The sequence below is a fragment of the Clavelina lepadiformis genome, chromosome 8 (genome assembly GCF_947623445.1).
Source record: "Clavelina lepadiformis chromosome 8, kaClaLepa1.1, whole genome shotgun sequence".
NCBI classification, from domain to species: domain Eukaryota; kingdom Metazoa; phylum Chordata; class Ascidiacea; order Aplousobranchia; family Clavelinidae; genus Clavelina; species Clavelina lepadiformis.
Window position 1 is genome coordinate 2,819,537 of NC_135247.1, and position 15,985 is coordinate 2,835,521.

The 15,985-nt window shown below is 37.3% G+C and overlaps 2 protein-coding genes across 3 annotated transcripts; both read right to left on the minus strand.

The window, feature by feature from the left end:
* Positions 1-607: 607 nt before the first annotated feature.
* Positions 608-7,397, minus strand: LOC143468226 (cytosolic phospholipase A2-like). The gene is made up of 19 exons (XM_076965282.1): positions 6,411-7,397; positions 6,197-6,278; positions 5,972-6,123; positions 5,747-5,860; positions 5,633-5,670; positions 5,411-5,555; positions 5,202-5,338; positions 4,692-4,820; positions 4,379-4,469; positions 4,182-4,299; positions 3,948-4,084; positions 3,629-3,851; positions 3,444-3,540; positions 3,215-3,347; positions 3,016-3,103; positions 2,722-2,903; positions 1,711-1,897; positions 1,414-1,580; positions 608-907 (listed from the first exon to the last, which is right to left on the minus strand). The coding sequence occupies exons 1-19, from the start codon at positions 6,417-6,419 to the stop codon at positions 860-862; spliced, it is 2,277 nt and encodes a 758-aa protein (XP_076821397.1). The 5' UTR covers positions 6,420-7,397; the 3' UTR covers positions 608-859.
* Positions 7,398-9,098: 1,701 nt separating this feature from the next.
* LOC143468227 (cytosolic phospholipase A2-like) lies at positions 9,099-15,369 on the minus strand. Of its 2 annotated transcripts, XM_076965284.1 has the most exons (20): positions 14,954-15,369; positions 14,628-14,749; positions 14,445-14,526; positions 13,919-14,070; positions 13,726-13,842; positions 13,598-13,635; positions 13,371-13,515; positions 12,548-12,684; positions 12,298-12,426; positions 12,114-12,207; positions 11,923-12,040; positions 11,666-11,802; positions 11,372-11,591; positions 11,098-11,191; positions 10,885-11,035; positions 10,629-10,725; positions 10,302-10,483; positions 10,039-10,225; positions 9,776-9,942; positions 9,099-9,669 (listed from the first exon to the last, which is right to left on the minus strand). In XM_076965284.1, exons 2-20 carry the CDS (start codon positions 14,634-14,636, stop codon positions 9,628-9,630), a joined length of 2,298 nt encoding a protein of 765 aa, XP_076821399.1. In that variant the 5' UTR covers positions 14,637-14,749; positions 14,954-15,369; the 3' UTR covers positions 9,099-9,627. The 2 variants fall into 2 exon arrangements, with proteins under 2 accessions (XP_076821399.1, XP_076821398.1); XM_076965283.1 differs by lacking the exon at positions 14,954-15,369 and having other exon boundaries at positions 14,628-14,907.
* Positions 15,370-15,985: the final 616 nt, after the last annotated feature.

Below are 15,985 nucleotides of genomic sequence, written 5' to 3' on the forward strand. Positions count from 1 at the left end.
CACTCGTTCCCAGGTTGTTTGTATCCTACGTTGACGTATGGCTTTAGTATAGTTTCTGTGAAGTTTCTTCCACGAATCTTTCAAAAAAACTCGTAGTTTCTAGATCACAAACTATAATCTACGAAAACTTCCATGCGTATTCTTCTAATTTCTGTCCTTATGCTAAGTTCACCGACTTCTTTATAGTTGGCGTCATGTTTCTGTTCTGGAATAGCGGAAACTACTTAAAATCATGATGCATCTATCCAAATAAAATATCCAACCTTGCAACTCAATAAAACTCCACCGGAAATTAGACGAGGTGTTTAAAAGAAAAAAAGGCGGAGGTGTTGTGGAGTTTTGAAGGTATTTCCATGACCCATTTCCGTTTACATTGTGCAATTCTATACCCTAGACTCTGTTCCTGTTTTGACAAGAGCTGATGACTTGTGATTCGTGCTTGAAACATATTTGTGTTTTATATGTGACATCAAATAAATTATTTCGATGTCCGTCTTAAGTTTGATGCAAAAGGCGTATATTACAAAGGTACTAAAATCACTACAAACTTTAAACCAACTTCAAACATCCAATTATTTTTTAAACATACAAAATGATCAGATAAAAGCTAACTTCTGTTGTTTTATTAATCACACATGTACATAGCTATAGTCGAGATTCTAAATATAAAACTATGAATGAGAAATGTATAACTTAGATGGTTTGTACCAGGTCAACTGTCTGCATCACAACTGTCTACGATAGTAGAGGTATAAAGTAAATTAAGTGACTACGTGGAGTAACATGTTGCAATTTGCTTCCATACACTTGAAAATTGATTGCAAAAGGGATGGTATGCGATTAGTCATGTCTAAATTTTTCAACTTCGACGACGACCCAAACGAAACAATATTTGCTCTATTATCGTCTGCAAAACACAAAATTGTTACATAACAAATATGATGTCGCGTTCTTAGGTATCTATTGCAATACCGGTACACTCTTTTTTATGAGAAACTGCGTATAAGAAACTGGGAAGGCTGCTTCTCGAAAAGATAACAAATTTCTGTAGACTATCGGCCCATATGCAGTCCAAAGTTAAGAAAGGTTTCTTGATTGTTATTTGCACCAAAGTTTGTTCATTGAACGAGCTAAAGGTGACAATGTTGAAAACTTAGCCGTAATTTTGAATTTTGTTCTTGTTTTTTGGAGGCTGTTGTACCATAAAGTTTGGTTTGAAATAAGTTTATGTTTTATTAGTTTAGGACGCTTTTACCGTAAAATTTGTACCTAAACTTCGAAAAGTAATGGCTATATGCTGGTTACTAGGAACTCCAGTTTCAGTCCAGAAAGTTTCTCATAAGTGAGGAGTGTATAGGCTACATATTTGTATACCCGTAGTACTTGCACTTTGACATTATAAGGTATACTTACGTTCACATGCAGAAGAGTATTATATTCCATTAACTGGAATAGCTTATCAAACTGCTCGTTAGTGTACTGAAAGTTGAATGTAGAATAAGGGTTTTTCTCTGCATTTGCTTTTTCTGTTGGAAATATTTCAAAATTACCCCAGTCATCTCTTTCTTGTCGTGGTACACCTATATAATCATAATCACCACAGTTAGGGCGATATCCGCTGCATGATTCCGCGAAAGAATATTTAGGTTTGTCAGTCTATGAGGTGGAGTGTCTAGTAAATCTATGAGCACATCTCAACTATACGCAAACCTGGAGCTGAGTATTTTCTGAAGTTGATGTTGCACAGTACAAAGTGGATCACTATCGGCGCCTTTTCATTTTCTTCATCCCGGAACACATAACATTCTTTCAGTCCTTCTTTCTTGTATGTATCTCGGCTTATTTTTGGAAAAGGTAGTCCACTTAAATTTGCCCATCTTTCGGCCAAGTAGAGTTCCTGTTCGGAGAAAAATATTAATCATAAAACAATGTATTTGGTTTCACTCGCTAGCCTTAATGATTGTAACACACCTTGCTAAATATACTGTAGATACAGTCGAATCCGCTTAATTCGGACACCGGATAACCCGGACAACCGCTTTATTCGGCCAAAATGCTCGGGAACGGAACAAAAGTAAAAATTGAACGTAAAAAACTCCCGTTAATTCGGACAATTCTCCGCTTAATTCGGACAGAGGTTCGCAATTCCATCGTTAGGTTATGAAACAATAAACAGTACTTCGTTCGTTTTAACACAAGATGCAATTGCATTATGAGTGATTATGGTGAAACAATGACGATCAATGCAGTAACAATCGACAATGAACTGATATAAGGCCGTGCCAGCTTCATAGTCGCTTTTACTTCTGTACAATTACGTCCATCTTGTAGAACAGAATGGTACAGAAAAGTTTAGCAGATAAAGTGAATTGCTCACTAAAGTAAACGAAGAAAAAAATAAAGACGCTTCCAAGACACTGTAATATACAGTATTTTTTGAATCGTTTGGTATCGAAATACTGTACAATACAACTACCCTGAAGGTATAACTCTTGTGCGTTTTATGCGATCAGTGCCAATTACTGCAGTATAGCGCAGCTGCAATTCTTTTATTACGCAACAGTACAGTATTTTAAATGCGTTGTCTGCCTTTACGCATGACCTGAAACGAAAAATTGATTTTCCGCTTAATTCGGACAAAGCCGTTTCTCCGCTTAATTCGGCCAAAAGTGATCGGAACCAAAGTGTCCGAATTAAGCGGAGTCGACTGTATATACCGACCTGTAACGGATCCATGTCGTCTTTTTCTCTTGCGCTGAAATCAAACGAGAGAATGATGTCGACGCCTCTCTCTGCACGTAGCATTGGCGGGTAAGGTGAGTTGAATGCCAGGCCCGCGTCAGCCACGTAGACTTTCTTTCTACTCACTTCTAATCGTTCATTGATATTGTCAAAAGCTCTTTCTGCGTGACAATTGATTTAATTGTTTTGGAAATATTAATTAAACGCTTTGTCAATTTTATTATTTTGAAAAACGTCATAATATAGTGCATGGAATAACGTTGTTTTGCTTACCTACTTCTACTCCTAGGGTTTTTTCTGGAGCAGCAAAAGATATATCTCTTAAGTAATTGAAGACTTTTGCAGTTCTTTGACCGCGTGTCTTAATTTTGTTATAAATGACATTCAAATCAGACGTTTCAATCATTACTTACTACTATGGCTTATATCATAAACTTAATGTAATTGCAGCTTTCTGTTAACATTAGCTTACCTGAAGATTGTCCACACCAAACATTTTTTCAAGAACCCAACCCGAAATTCCACCGATGTTAGTTGACTCTACTTCAGTGTTTTCTTCATTGTCGCTGTCATCACCATCGCCTCCGCCGATTAAAATATCCGGTCTGAAAAAACTCAACTATATTGGCACAATGTTTCTGCGATTATTAAAGTGTAGTTACGTTTTTAAAGATATTGTTTGAAAACATCGTTAAATTTACATAAACTCTTCCTTTTTTGGCACGTTTGGTGGAAGTGGGAGATTTGCGTTTGCTTCTTCATCGGTCTCATCATCATCATCGAAAAATTCCAGTGGAACTAAAACAAAATCAAAGCTAAATCGACTGCCTAAATAATAATAATCTACAGCAAAGGACAACTTGTCATTATGCGTTATCAAAAGAACCTTCTCGTAGCATCTTTAAGCTGTTTTCCATTTGCAAGTGAAGATGAGCAGACTCTGTTCCAATTGTTTCCGTTAGGTCTCGTAAAGGAGAAATCCCCGGTCCAGTTGATGAAGCTTCGTCATCACCTAAAATCGGTTTCAAGAGATAGGAGAGGACTCCTTTCTTTGATCGGCTTTCCAGGTATTCCTTGAATAAAATGGAAAAGGCGCTTCCCCATATTCCCTTGTGAAATAAATTAAAATTAAAACTTTGTCTGTGATCAAAAGAGGTAACTGGTATTATTTACATCGGCACTCAGCAGCAAACTTAAAACTTTACCATCAGATAATGAAGAGGACTTTCCTCAAATGACTTTGCCAAAACTCCTCTGAAAAACTTGGTCCCAAATTGCTTCGTGTCCATGAAGGATCCATATTTTGCTATTCCTATTTCATATGGACTGAATTCTATCCAGTCTAGGAAAGGTTTCAAGTGTTAAAGTATGTCTGATAATAATATAAATCTTTTTTGTTTATTTTATTGTTTATGTGTAACATTTTATTTTTTGTTTACCGTGGAACGACTTTGCTTTTTCTTTCGGGCGAACATGTACAGCAGTGAGGATTGGCATAGGAGCGTTTCCATCTTTCATCTTTTCTTCAAAATGTGACAGATTAGTTGTGTCCATTTTCTATTAACAACAAGAATTCCAGTCACGGCATGTCAAAGACTGATTTGGAAAAAATTCATATGTTAAAAAGTTAGCGTACGTCTCCCAAGAGAGTACTTCCAACAATCATTCCAAATATATCCGTGTAAGAAACAGGTTGTCCGGCTTTTCTTTTGGAAATAACTGCCTTCCTGTGTGTACGACATTACATTAACTACCTCGGTAGCGGTGGATTGAAACCTTTTTTGGTGAATAACCTATCTCTTCCTTGAGGAAATGATATAAATAAAATCTAATTATTAAATAACTTTTGAAAACTCATCAAGACATTCAGAGGCACCCTGAAGCCTATCCAGGTTTTCAAAAGTCGAAATATGTATTTGAGCTATTTTCGTTTCGTCGATTAGGCTTACCTGTACGACAAGAAGTTCGTTAAGAAACGCCAAACTGGATTTCTTTCTATTTTGGATCGTATGTCGCTGTTAGTATCCTTCAGTCCATTCTTTGGAAAATTCTCATTGGCATATAAAACGGCAAGGTACCTAAAGATGTTACAATGATAAATTTAAGAAAAGGTGAAAGGGAATCCCATACACTTAATTCTAAACTTCGCGGCATAAGAAGTTAAGGTTCTCATTTTGCTGGTTCAACGACTCTAATATGAGTAAGGTGCCCGATTTCTTTCTTTTGACCGCGGTATAGGCGGTCCAAGTCCATAATTATGTCTTCCATATTATTTCACCCTGGACGGTGGTAGAAGAACTTTTTTTTGGTAATCTCTACAATATGAGATCCGTAGTAAGATCTAAACAAAGCCAGCTGAGCGTCTTACCAACTCGGCCATTCATGCAGGCTCTTTTGATAAATAGATAAATGCTTGGTTTATATGTATTAGGCTACATCAGTAGCTGAACATTCCTCACCACGACGATCCAGACAATCCATTGACGTACATGGAGCAATCTAGGATACCAGTATCGTGAAGAGCTTTCATGACTCCAGCGTAACCCACCATTGCTCGGTATCCACCACCTGATCCAAGTACTCCAATTACTGGGACCTGAGATTGCGACATAATAAGATTTTTCTGGTACCGGTAACAGGATCTTATCACTTTAATAAATTGCTTCACCTCATCAGCGGTATGTATGCGATCTTGTTTTCCACGCATTTGCAGTAACTCACGGATGGATTTGAAAATCGTTTGTTTTCTTATTTTACGAAAGCTCTCCTCTTTGTCACAAAGGTGCGGGTTCAACCTGAGATCAGTTTCACGCCTTCATACAAAAGTTAAGACGCTTATTATTTGATGACCGATGCGTGTTGCTTTTGTAGTAAATTTATCTTATCCTACCTTATTTCTGTTCGAAATTCTATGGCCACTTGAGCACCCTATATGTCAACGAAGGTAATTGGTCATAAATCGCGCAGTTCCAGCATGAGTTAGAAATAATGAGATTATACTCACTTTATTGAAGTCAAACGTCTTCGTCACACTTTTTCCTACATGTAAGCTTGCCAAGTCAAATTTTATTGATCCCAAAGTTCCATCAAAAGTGTAATTGGAATCCAGTAAAGTAATCTATATTGTAACAAATCATTTGTAACGCTTTACTTGTTGCAATGAAGTCGCAGCGCTTTACATATCAGAGAAACCTTTTAGCTTCCTCATAATTACTTGGTTTAAACAAACCTCGGCCGTAATACCGGAAAGATCATGTGGTAGCAAGTATGTAAATGTCTCATTCCATTCGGGATTTTTGGTGTTGTTGATTATCCTTGTTTCTCTGCGTGCCCCAGGTGCTTCGTTGACGTATATTTTCACGTACGGATCCGGTGTATCAACTATACGTAAACGTGAATAAAATCATAACAATCGCGATTTTTAATATATTTACCTCCCATATAGCTTGCTTACAAAAATCGTTCCATGCGCCTTTTGTGATATTCTTTCCTCTCAACACATTCACCGTAAGACAAGTACAAGGAGTAACTTCAGCCTTGATATTTCAATGAGAAGTAATTGTTAAAGATGATGGTAAGTTTTAGTCATTGCTCTGTTAATAGGACATATGAATGCTTTCTAACTATAGGCCTATATACTTTTACGAGATGGCTGGTGTTCACGTTACCTGGAACATTGTGAAATGTTATTTCTGATTCCCTCTACGTTGTCATCTACAACCTTCTTGAAATGTTGAATGCCTTAAATTATTTATATTATTGTTTAAATTATTATTTACACAACTTCTTCTTGCACTATTTTAAAGTAATAGCTTACGTTTACAGCAACAATTAGCTTTAACGAAATGCTTTAGTACTGGGAGGGATACATATATGTCGCAATCAATATAACGATTGCAGAGATATATTCATAGTGTACTGACAAAACTATGACATGTTTCAGACTTTGAAAATAGGTCCGCATCAGAGTATATAGGTCACAATATTCGCAGTAGTTTAAAAGATAAAGCGCTAACATAAATAAAAAGGTGTCATAGATGAAACATTTGTCTACAGCGTACGGTCGCAGGCACCAACTGTCAGTGAAAGCTAGTAGTTAATGAAGTGGCGGACTCGAACAGTGGTTTGTATCAACATATATTTTGATGATGTACCGCCGGCTAAGTTACTGATACAAGACGATAATTGAACTTTTAAAACCGAACATTCGCCGTTATTGCCCATTGACGAGTTTTTCCCAGCCCCTTTCACGAATCGTCGTGCATCGTACGTGCCACCACTTAACCTTCGGGCTCCTATGTTCCATCACCCAATTTATCATTATTTTATACTCTATTGCGCTATATACACAACTAAAAATCATTCTAAAACTACTTTAACCAAACGAGTATTCATTGTTATCAGCACACTTTTCGTTCCCTATATAAGCTGACTATATTGAACAGATCGTTTCTCAAATGAAGGTTTAGTAATAATCTTTTCATAAGCTCTTGTATTTTTTTCAAACTGAGCACATCATTACAAAAAACTCGCAAATTTAAGATGTTATTTTGTTTACGAACTGCGACTCTAGCCTATAAAACAACAGTACTGTAATGCCACTTTAACCTCTGTGGCAGTTAAACGCTTGCGGCGTTCTTTGCTGCTTTAACATATCAAATCAAAGTGCCTCGTTTTAAGTAAAGCCTCTGTTAAACTTAATAATTAATGTAAATAAATGATCTGTCACTTTCTGTTTACCTTAACTTCCTATTCGTTTTGTCTTTTGCTGTCGTTTCCAGCAAGCAGGTAATTAATTGAAACTTCCGTTGATACTTTAATAATGCTTTTGTTGTAAATAAGCAATGCTTTTCTAAGTTTGCTTCTCATACTTGCAATCAACCGAATTACTTCCTTGTCAGCTCGAACACGTGACGTTACAAATTCACTTCCTCGTAAACTTACTGTACTGATAGTTACCTTTTATCAGCAATGTTTCCTTTCAGAATTGTGGTGCACATCTGATTATATTGTAACGATATCACATCATATCAGTGATGTGCTCGTGCGTTCGTAAAAGTTGTACTATTGTTTCACCCCGGTCCAGTGCGCGTTCTCGGTTTGAATCACTTCCAGATTACGAAATTCTGGCTAACGCTTTTAACTATGTAATGCAGTGTTAGTTACTTTTTCACTCACAGCAGTCTTGTTTTAACAATGCTGTGTTGTCGCATCCTTTTGAGTAGTTGTGTTTCTGAAATGAGTATTTCTGCGGTTTAATTAAAGCAACTCGGAAAAACTTTATTCTTCGTCACAGCATTTCCGCTGTAGTCTGATGAAATAGTTGGCACTGAGAACAGCAGCGAAAGCCAGCAAAAATTATCAATCATCACACAAAGGTGAACTTTGGTCCTGTTGTCGGTTTCAACGTAAGATGACCGGCGACAAATAAAAATTTATCGTTGCAAACAGACAAACAATCCGAGCCAGCCAAGCAACAGTCGCCCCCACCAGTATCACGCCAACACGGCGACCAATCCAGCGTTACACAACCCCCAAATCTGATAGCTGACAAATGTTCCAGCTCGAACATCGTTCAGCAATTTTTCTGCTAGCCTTCGCCGGAAATATGCAACGACCTTCTCTTCGGCGGCAGCAAGGATGAATCATATATTGAGAGTATGAACCGTGATACCATAAATTCCACAAGCGTAAGATTACTTTCTTCTAAATTGCCTACCACCTCTAATTTCACAGGAGGTATATATAGCTTTAATACATAAACTACTCCTCGTGAAGGACATTACCAAAGTCGGGTAAAGTCGTAAGAACACAGTATGCTTTGACGTAGTAATACAGTATTACAACAAATCAAAGATTTCCTTTGATCTTTCCTCTCAACTCAAACATCGACTGCAGAGTAAGTACATATAGTGGCAGGTTTTAAGTTATATGCTTTATAACAGTGCTTAATTTATAATAAGGATATTTATTTGGGCATTTTTACCGGGCATTTAGGCCGGTATACGTCACCTCAGTTTTTCAGACTGCTGTTTTTTCAACAGCTATACCCCCATGCTATAAAACTTGCTAACCCACTTTTTGAATCGAATCTTGCGCGTTGTTCAGCGCCCATTGACGACGTATAATGAACAAAATAGTCCTACCCACGCGGTTTTGTCGACTGGCGCCACAAACGACCAGAAAAACTCTTCGTGTGTTTCAGAATACCGCAGCAGATGAACAAATTCAAGTCCAACGTTGAGGAAAACTCGAAATCTCCTCCAACAAGTGACACTAGTGAACAACCGCCAAGATCACATCAAGGCGATAAGCAATAAAGTAGAGGACAGAGCCAGCAGCAGTCACGGAGGAAACCAGGTAACAATTTTCGTTTATTTTCTGGTTCACGTTCTCCATATTAATGCTCTGAGTACAAATGTCTTTAAGCGATTTGGAAATGACATTGACCTGGTGACTGACACAATGACTTATACGGCGCCACTTTGAATTTTTCTTTCACACTTCACATGTGGCCACCCACCCAGGCCTAATGGTACCAAATCAGATTTTGAATTAGTCACCCAACACCCTAGCTCAGATTTTGAATGAGATCAAAACCTCGTGCTTACCCGCACGTATTACCACCTAAGATGCAATGCGCAAATGCTTATTATTTTTGTAAAAGCCAAGTGACTATTTTACACCACTGCCATAGAAGACAAAGCATCATATTTTGCATAAGATTGTATTGGATCTAAGTTGCAAGCTCATATGACTGTCTAGCTTCTTTAAATGTCAATAAACAAATTATTATACACAGATTGGCAAAGGTTGATAACCACTGTAGTTGCATCTAGTAATAGAAGCTGTTGATATAGTAGACATTCTTTTTCATTGATACCGTCAATGGCGACTCATGCGGTTCACTATTTGTTCAATTATTGTCTGTAAACGAAGGAAATATTAACGCTACTTTACACGTTTCTTTCAGTCCACATCACTGGCCTACACAATATGGTTTTCAAAGGCGATTGACATATTTTGAACTTACGTCTAAATGCAGAAGAGTGTTGAACTCCGTCAGCTGAGACAGTTTATCAAATTCCTCTTGTTTGTACTGAAAGTTGAAAGTCGAGTAAGGGTTTTCCCCTGCTGCTGAATTTTCCGTTGAAAATATATCAAAGTTGCCCTGGTCGTCTCCTGCCGCACGCGGTACACCTGTATAATCACAATCACCGCAAAAATATTACTAGGCGTTTTTTTTATAAAGGTTGTCACGTTGTTAGTCAGGTGGTCTATGTCAATAACACAAACCTGGCGCAGAGTATTTTCTGAAGTTGATGTTGCACAATACGAAATGCATCACTATCGGCGCCTTTTCATTTTCTTCATCCCGGAACACATAACATTCTTTCAATCCTTCTTTCTTGTATGTATCTCGGCTTATTTTGGGAAAAGGCAGTCCACTCATCTTTGCCCATTCTTCAGCCATATAGAGTTGCTACACGCAGAAAACGTAGATTATTAAAATTCTTGAAGGTGAAACAATTGGAGATCGAGATGTTAGTAAAGTTTACTTCAAATGGATCCATGTCGTCTTCTTTTCTTGCGCTGAAATCAAACGAGAGAATGATGTCGACGTCTCTCTCTGCACGTAGCATTGGTGGGTAAGGTGAGTTGAATGCGATGCCAGCATCAGCCAAGTAGACCTTTTTAAGATCAACCTCCAGAGGTTCGTTGATTTTGCTAAATTTATCATCTAAATGCAAAATGGTGTTATATCACCTAATTGCAACGATTTTGATAATCAAATGACATTCGTTAGTAATTAATTAATTAATTAATTAATCAACTATTTAGTTATTTAGTTAACTAATGAATGTGACGCACGTAAGTTTACTCACCAGCAACAACTTCGGATTCACGTGATGTTGTACCTGCATATTTCAGATCTATTTCTCTCATGTAGTTAAACACTTTGGCCGTTCTCTGTCCTCTCGTCTGCATTTTAAACCAATATATGTTTGGCTTGGTTATCATAAGTAACTTAGAAATATTTACTTATAATCTTGAAGTGTTTACGGTGTTGGTGTATTGCAAAAGTTGCATGTTCTTTCAGAACTGTACTAGGTAATTAACGAAAGCAAACATCATACTAACCCTAAGATTGTCCATGCCAAACGCTTTTTCTAGTAGCCATCCGGAAAGTCCATCCATGTTCTGAGACTCTTCTTCTTTTCCGTCTAATTGTTCTTGTTCTTCGTCTTCATCTGTGGTATCACCGCCATCACCTAATACCAAGTCATCCACCCTAAAAAAGAGAACTGTTTTAGACGTTTAACTTTGGTGATTGTTTTTAGCAGAAGTTCTTACGCGGCTTCTTTCATCATCTGTGGAGCTGGAGGAGTTTCTTCATCAGTATCATCATCATTATCCTTGTCCTCATCGTCATCACTTGCTAAACCGACTGAACACAAAGTTTTGCTGCGTTATCGATAGGCGCTTACTAACTTCCTTGAGGCTAGGATTTACGTATTTCATACATACATTGGCCAAGTATCACGTGTGTACTGTCAGCAAATAACAAGTTTTGAGAATCTTGACGTCAACTTTTCATCTGACGATTGTATTAATTTTAAGCACAAACCTTCTCCTGCATGATTGATTGTGCACTCCATCCCGCAACACAAGTTTCCTGACCGTTTTTCCAAATTTTTCTTCATTCGCTTCATCAGTTGCACATCCAAATCGCTCGGTTCGTCTGGAATTTGCCAGATAGGTTTTGTAATGAAACGAAGAGGATTTCCTTTTGAAAGGCTTTTCAAGAAAGTTTTCAGTAAGATGGAGTAGGCACTTCCGCATATTCCCTTATAAATTTCGGTAATTAGGATTTAATCTCAAAGCGAACAATGAGTAGATAAACGCTCTCTATACATTTTACCATAATATAATGAAGAGGGCTTTCATCGTAGTACTTGGACGTAACTCCTCTAAAAAACTTTGTCGCAAACTGATCCGTGTCCATGAATGATCCATATTTTGCCATTCCAATTTCATACGGACCGATTTCAACCCAATCTAAAACGAGAATTTGCCATAGTTGGCTTAAAGAATGCAAGAGCACTTTTTACAAAAAGTTCTGGAAGGTTAATATAACCAGCATTACTGTATTGTGTATATCATATCATTTTGTCATACCATGAAAAGTTTTTGCTGTTTCATTTGAGCGAACGTGGACAGCAGTCAAAATTGGCATTGGGGCATTTCCATCTTTTATCTTTTCGCCAAATTTCGACATTTTTGCACTATTCAGGTTCTGTGGCACATTTACACAACCCACATAAGGACTACACTTTCAATCACATTTCTTATTTTAAACTTATACTTACTTTTTTACCTAAAAGCGTTTTTCCCACAAACATTCCAAATATATCCGTGAAAGAAACAGGTTGGCCGGCATATCTTTTTGAAATCACCGCCTTCCTATAAAATAAGTCCAATTAATTCTTGTGAGCAAAATGTGAAACGTTGTACTATAAGTCTCTAGATAAACGAAAGCCATCTGACAGTTACCTAAAGGAATAAAAATTTTTCAAAAAAGACCAAAATGGGTTTCTTTCTATTCTTGAGCGAATGTAGTTGTTGATCTCTTGGACTCCAGCCTTGGGAAAGGCTTCATTTGCGTACAATGTAGCGAGGTACCTGATTGCGATACGTCATTATATGGTTATAGGCAATAAAAGGAATTTGTATTCGTTTGTGAAGCTAGCCGTTAGCCTATACTTGCTGCCCAATTGCACCATTCATGAACGATATAACTTACCAGGTTGACCCCGATAATCCATTGACGTACATGGAGCAATCAAGGATACCGGTATCATGAAGCGCTTTCATAACTCCGGCATAACCCACCATAGCTCGAAATCCTCCCCCGGATCCAAGGACTCCAATTATTGGAACCTTAAACGAAGTAAAAGCTGTTTTTACAGTTAAAAATCCTTATTTACTCGGGATGTGCCGAAGGGAGTACGATTTCAAATATTATGTAAGAATACCGACCAATTTTATTATTTTCACGGATCCGAATCTTGCAGCAGATATGTAAAAATAGGAAAACATGAGAATAATTGCCAAGTTTTCACTTGTTTGGTTGATATTAAAGACGATGAAGTTTTTGCGCGCGTTTTTATAATTTCTAAAAAAGCAAATTAATTTTTATCATGCGTAATGAAGTAACAACTTTTATCATGGTTCCCTTGTGGCGCATTAATAACTGAAAAATTACTCCTTGCAAGCTGTTTAACTTTTGTGGAAGGCAGCTTGTCCATCCCCAGTGAACACTAAACATCAAATTAAGAGGGCCAGGGTAACGGAAGGTCACACAACAGTAAGTAAAACTTAAATGGAAAAATCCTTCTTTATGCATCGAAAACAGATTATTTTTGGTGTGGGATGTTTGTTACCGATGCATCCCTGTTCGTCAGGAACTTTAATCAAGTGCAATGAGCAAAGTTAGTAGATTGGGATACTCTTCGATTTGGCACAAATATCTACATTTATTATTGGTATTCTCACGAATCCGAATCTTTTACGATTTGGCACATCTCTGCTGTTTTTACGTAATATTGTGTAAGCGTAAGGTATACTTCATCTGCAGTCCGCGGTCTCTCTTTTTTTCCGTTCTTTTGCAACAATTCACTCATAGATTTGAAAATTTTTTGCTTTCTGGCTTTACGAAAGATCTCCTCTTTATCGCAAAGTGAAGCGCTCAGCTTAAGGTCGGTATCACGTCTACAAAACACACAAACAAATTATACACAGTTGACCACAGCGACGGTTTAAATAGCATAGAAGTATAAGTCACTTTGCTTACCTTATTTCTATGCTGAATTCTATATCCACTTGCGAAGTCTACATTTAAAAAATTATGCAGCATAATATATTTACGATTTCGCAGCCGTTTAGATTAGAACATTTACAACTTTAATTTAGATTCCTTACTTTATTAAACTCAAAGGTTTTGGTGACAGTTTCACCTGGGCCTATACTACCAAGGTCAAATTTCACCGATCCCATATTTTCATCATCGAACACGGCATTGGAATCCATTAAAGTAAACTAGAACAAACAAGACTTAAGGTACTTTAAATGCTTCAATTGTTGTTATTAAAAAGCGCTAAACATTTGTATCAACCTCTGCTGTAATGCCTTTAAGGTCATTTGGCAATAAATATCTAAACTTTTGGTTCCACTCTGGATTTTCGTTATTGTTGATGCATCGAGTTTGTCTGTGTGCTCCCGGTGGTTCTTTAATGTAGATTTTGATGTACGGGTCCGGCGTATCAACTAAAAACACATAATTATAGTATTTCTAGAAAAATAAATATGACAATAATTGTCATTGCTTCAACATTGTTCTATTGCGCATTTCCACACGTAAATTCCCTTTTTTATATTTGCATAGGCTTATCACTTTCCCCTTTTATCGTTCTCCTTATCATTCAACCTAAATGGTGCATAAATTTTGTATACGCCTTAGTCATAGAAGTGGTTGTTTCGGTTCTGAATAATAGGCTTTGACAAACGAACTTCTATTTTTAAAGTTTTTGTGGTACCACAGGTCACCATGAAGAAAGACTATGTCTAGCGGAAACAGACGAATGCACTTTCTTGCAGCATTGCTGACTAATTGTGCGTTTATAATTTACTGTTTCACTTACATAAATCTCTCCAGCTTCCTTTCGTTATGTTTCTGCCTCGAAGCACTTGCAGCATGAGAACTGTGCAAGGAGTAATCTCAGCCTTTGTGCAAAATATAATATGGATTATGAAGATGATCCATGAAGAGATGTTTTTAAACTGATTGTCTGTTTGTCCATTGACGAAGAGTATGTTAGCGTTACCTGATACATTTTCGTCAGTGTCTTCTAACTTCCGTTCTAGCTATCTTGAGTTTCTTACCCGCCAAAGAATAGGTGTAGGACGTATACTGCACTGATTCCGGAACTGAATTTTCCCAGATAGCCTACAGTTTTATTGGTACAGTAAACAGAATTGACCAGCGATGCATACAGATGCAGCTTAAAGCTTAATTCATAACATTTAACCAAGACTTTGCGTTGAAATATGTTTACTGGTAATGGTTTAATTTACAGGCCATTTTGTGGAAGCGCGGGCTATTTGTGTTTACTGTTTACTCACTGTACTGTATGAACTACATTAACTATACCTTCCACAAAGCAAGCAAAAGCTTTATTCTCCGCTCAACCCTCTCAGTAGACTTCTCGCACGTCGTGAACTAACAATCGTTATACTATAAGGCTTTTCACCATGCCAAAGCACACGTTGCTGCAAACCAGGTGCATTTGTTGTTTTGTAGCGAGAAGTTAAAGCTTTTCAGCTGAGCAGTTATTTCCTAACCCCGTCATTGACTAACCTATAAAACGCCTATATTTAATTAACCACTGCCTAATTTCAAACTCTTAGTTGTTGTTGAGCTTTACTCTAATGTGATTTAGTATGATATTACACCAATATGGTTTCACAAGATGCACACTATCATCGCAGAAGTTTTGGGCTTCATTTCTTATAGTTTCAGCCTTTCTGAACGTAACATGCTGTAGCCTATATTCCACGTGTACTTAGGAACGCACAGTAACCATAGTGGACGTTTAATATTATACCGTTTCTGAACCTATCCGTCAGTGTTTGTCTTGAGGCGCCTTAGGCATTGGTGTTTGCAGATGAAAGCGTAGGCTATTGTCTACATTGTACAAACGTTCCCAGATTTACGCGCAACTCAAAGCAAATTTAGATGATATAATTAGTTCCTGTTTATACCAATCGAGACTGTGTTGTAAGTTCTTCTCGATCTTTTCGACCAATCCGTCAAGAATAGATTTAGATGTAGAGTATGTGTTACAATTTTTCTCCTCACAGTTTCAAAAGCAACTTGATAGCTCATATTATAGTGCTTCTTTTTTCTCAGTAAGGTACAAAGAATGAAATTCCTTCTTTCTCTTTTCGGTGGATAATTCAGGTGTAATATGTTCTTATTTAAACGGCTTTATACTACGTTTAACACCAGTACGTGTACGATAGAATGCTGTGTTCAAGCAGTTGTAATTGCAATAAGTATGCTGTCATGTTTAATTACGTGTTGCATTCAAAAATTCATCGTATGTAGTTTAAACCGTATATATAGTAAACCGGGGCCGCGCTCCGAGCGTTTATATGCTACAAGTAATTTGTCGTAAGTGAC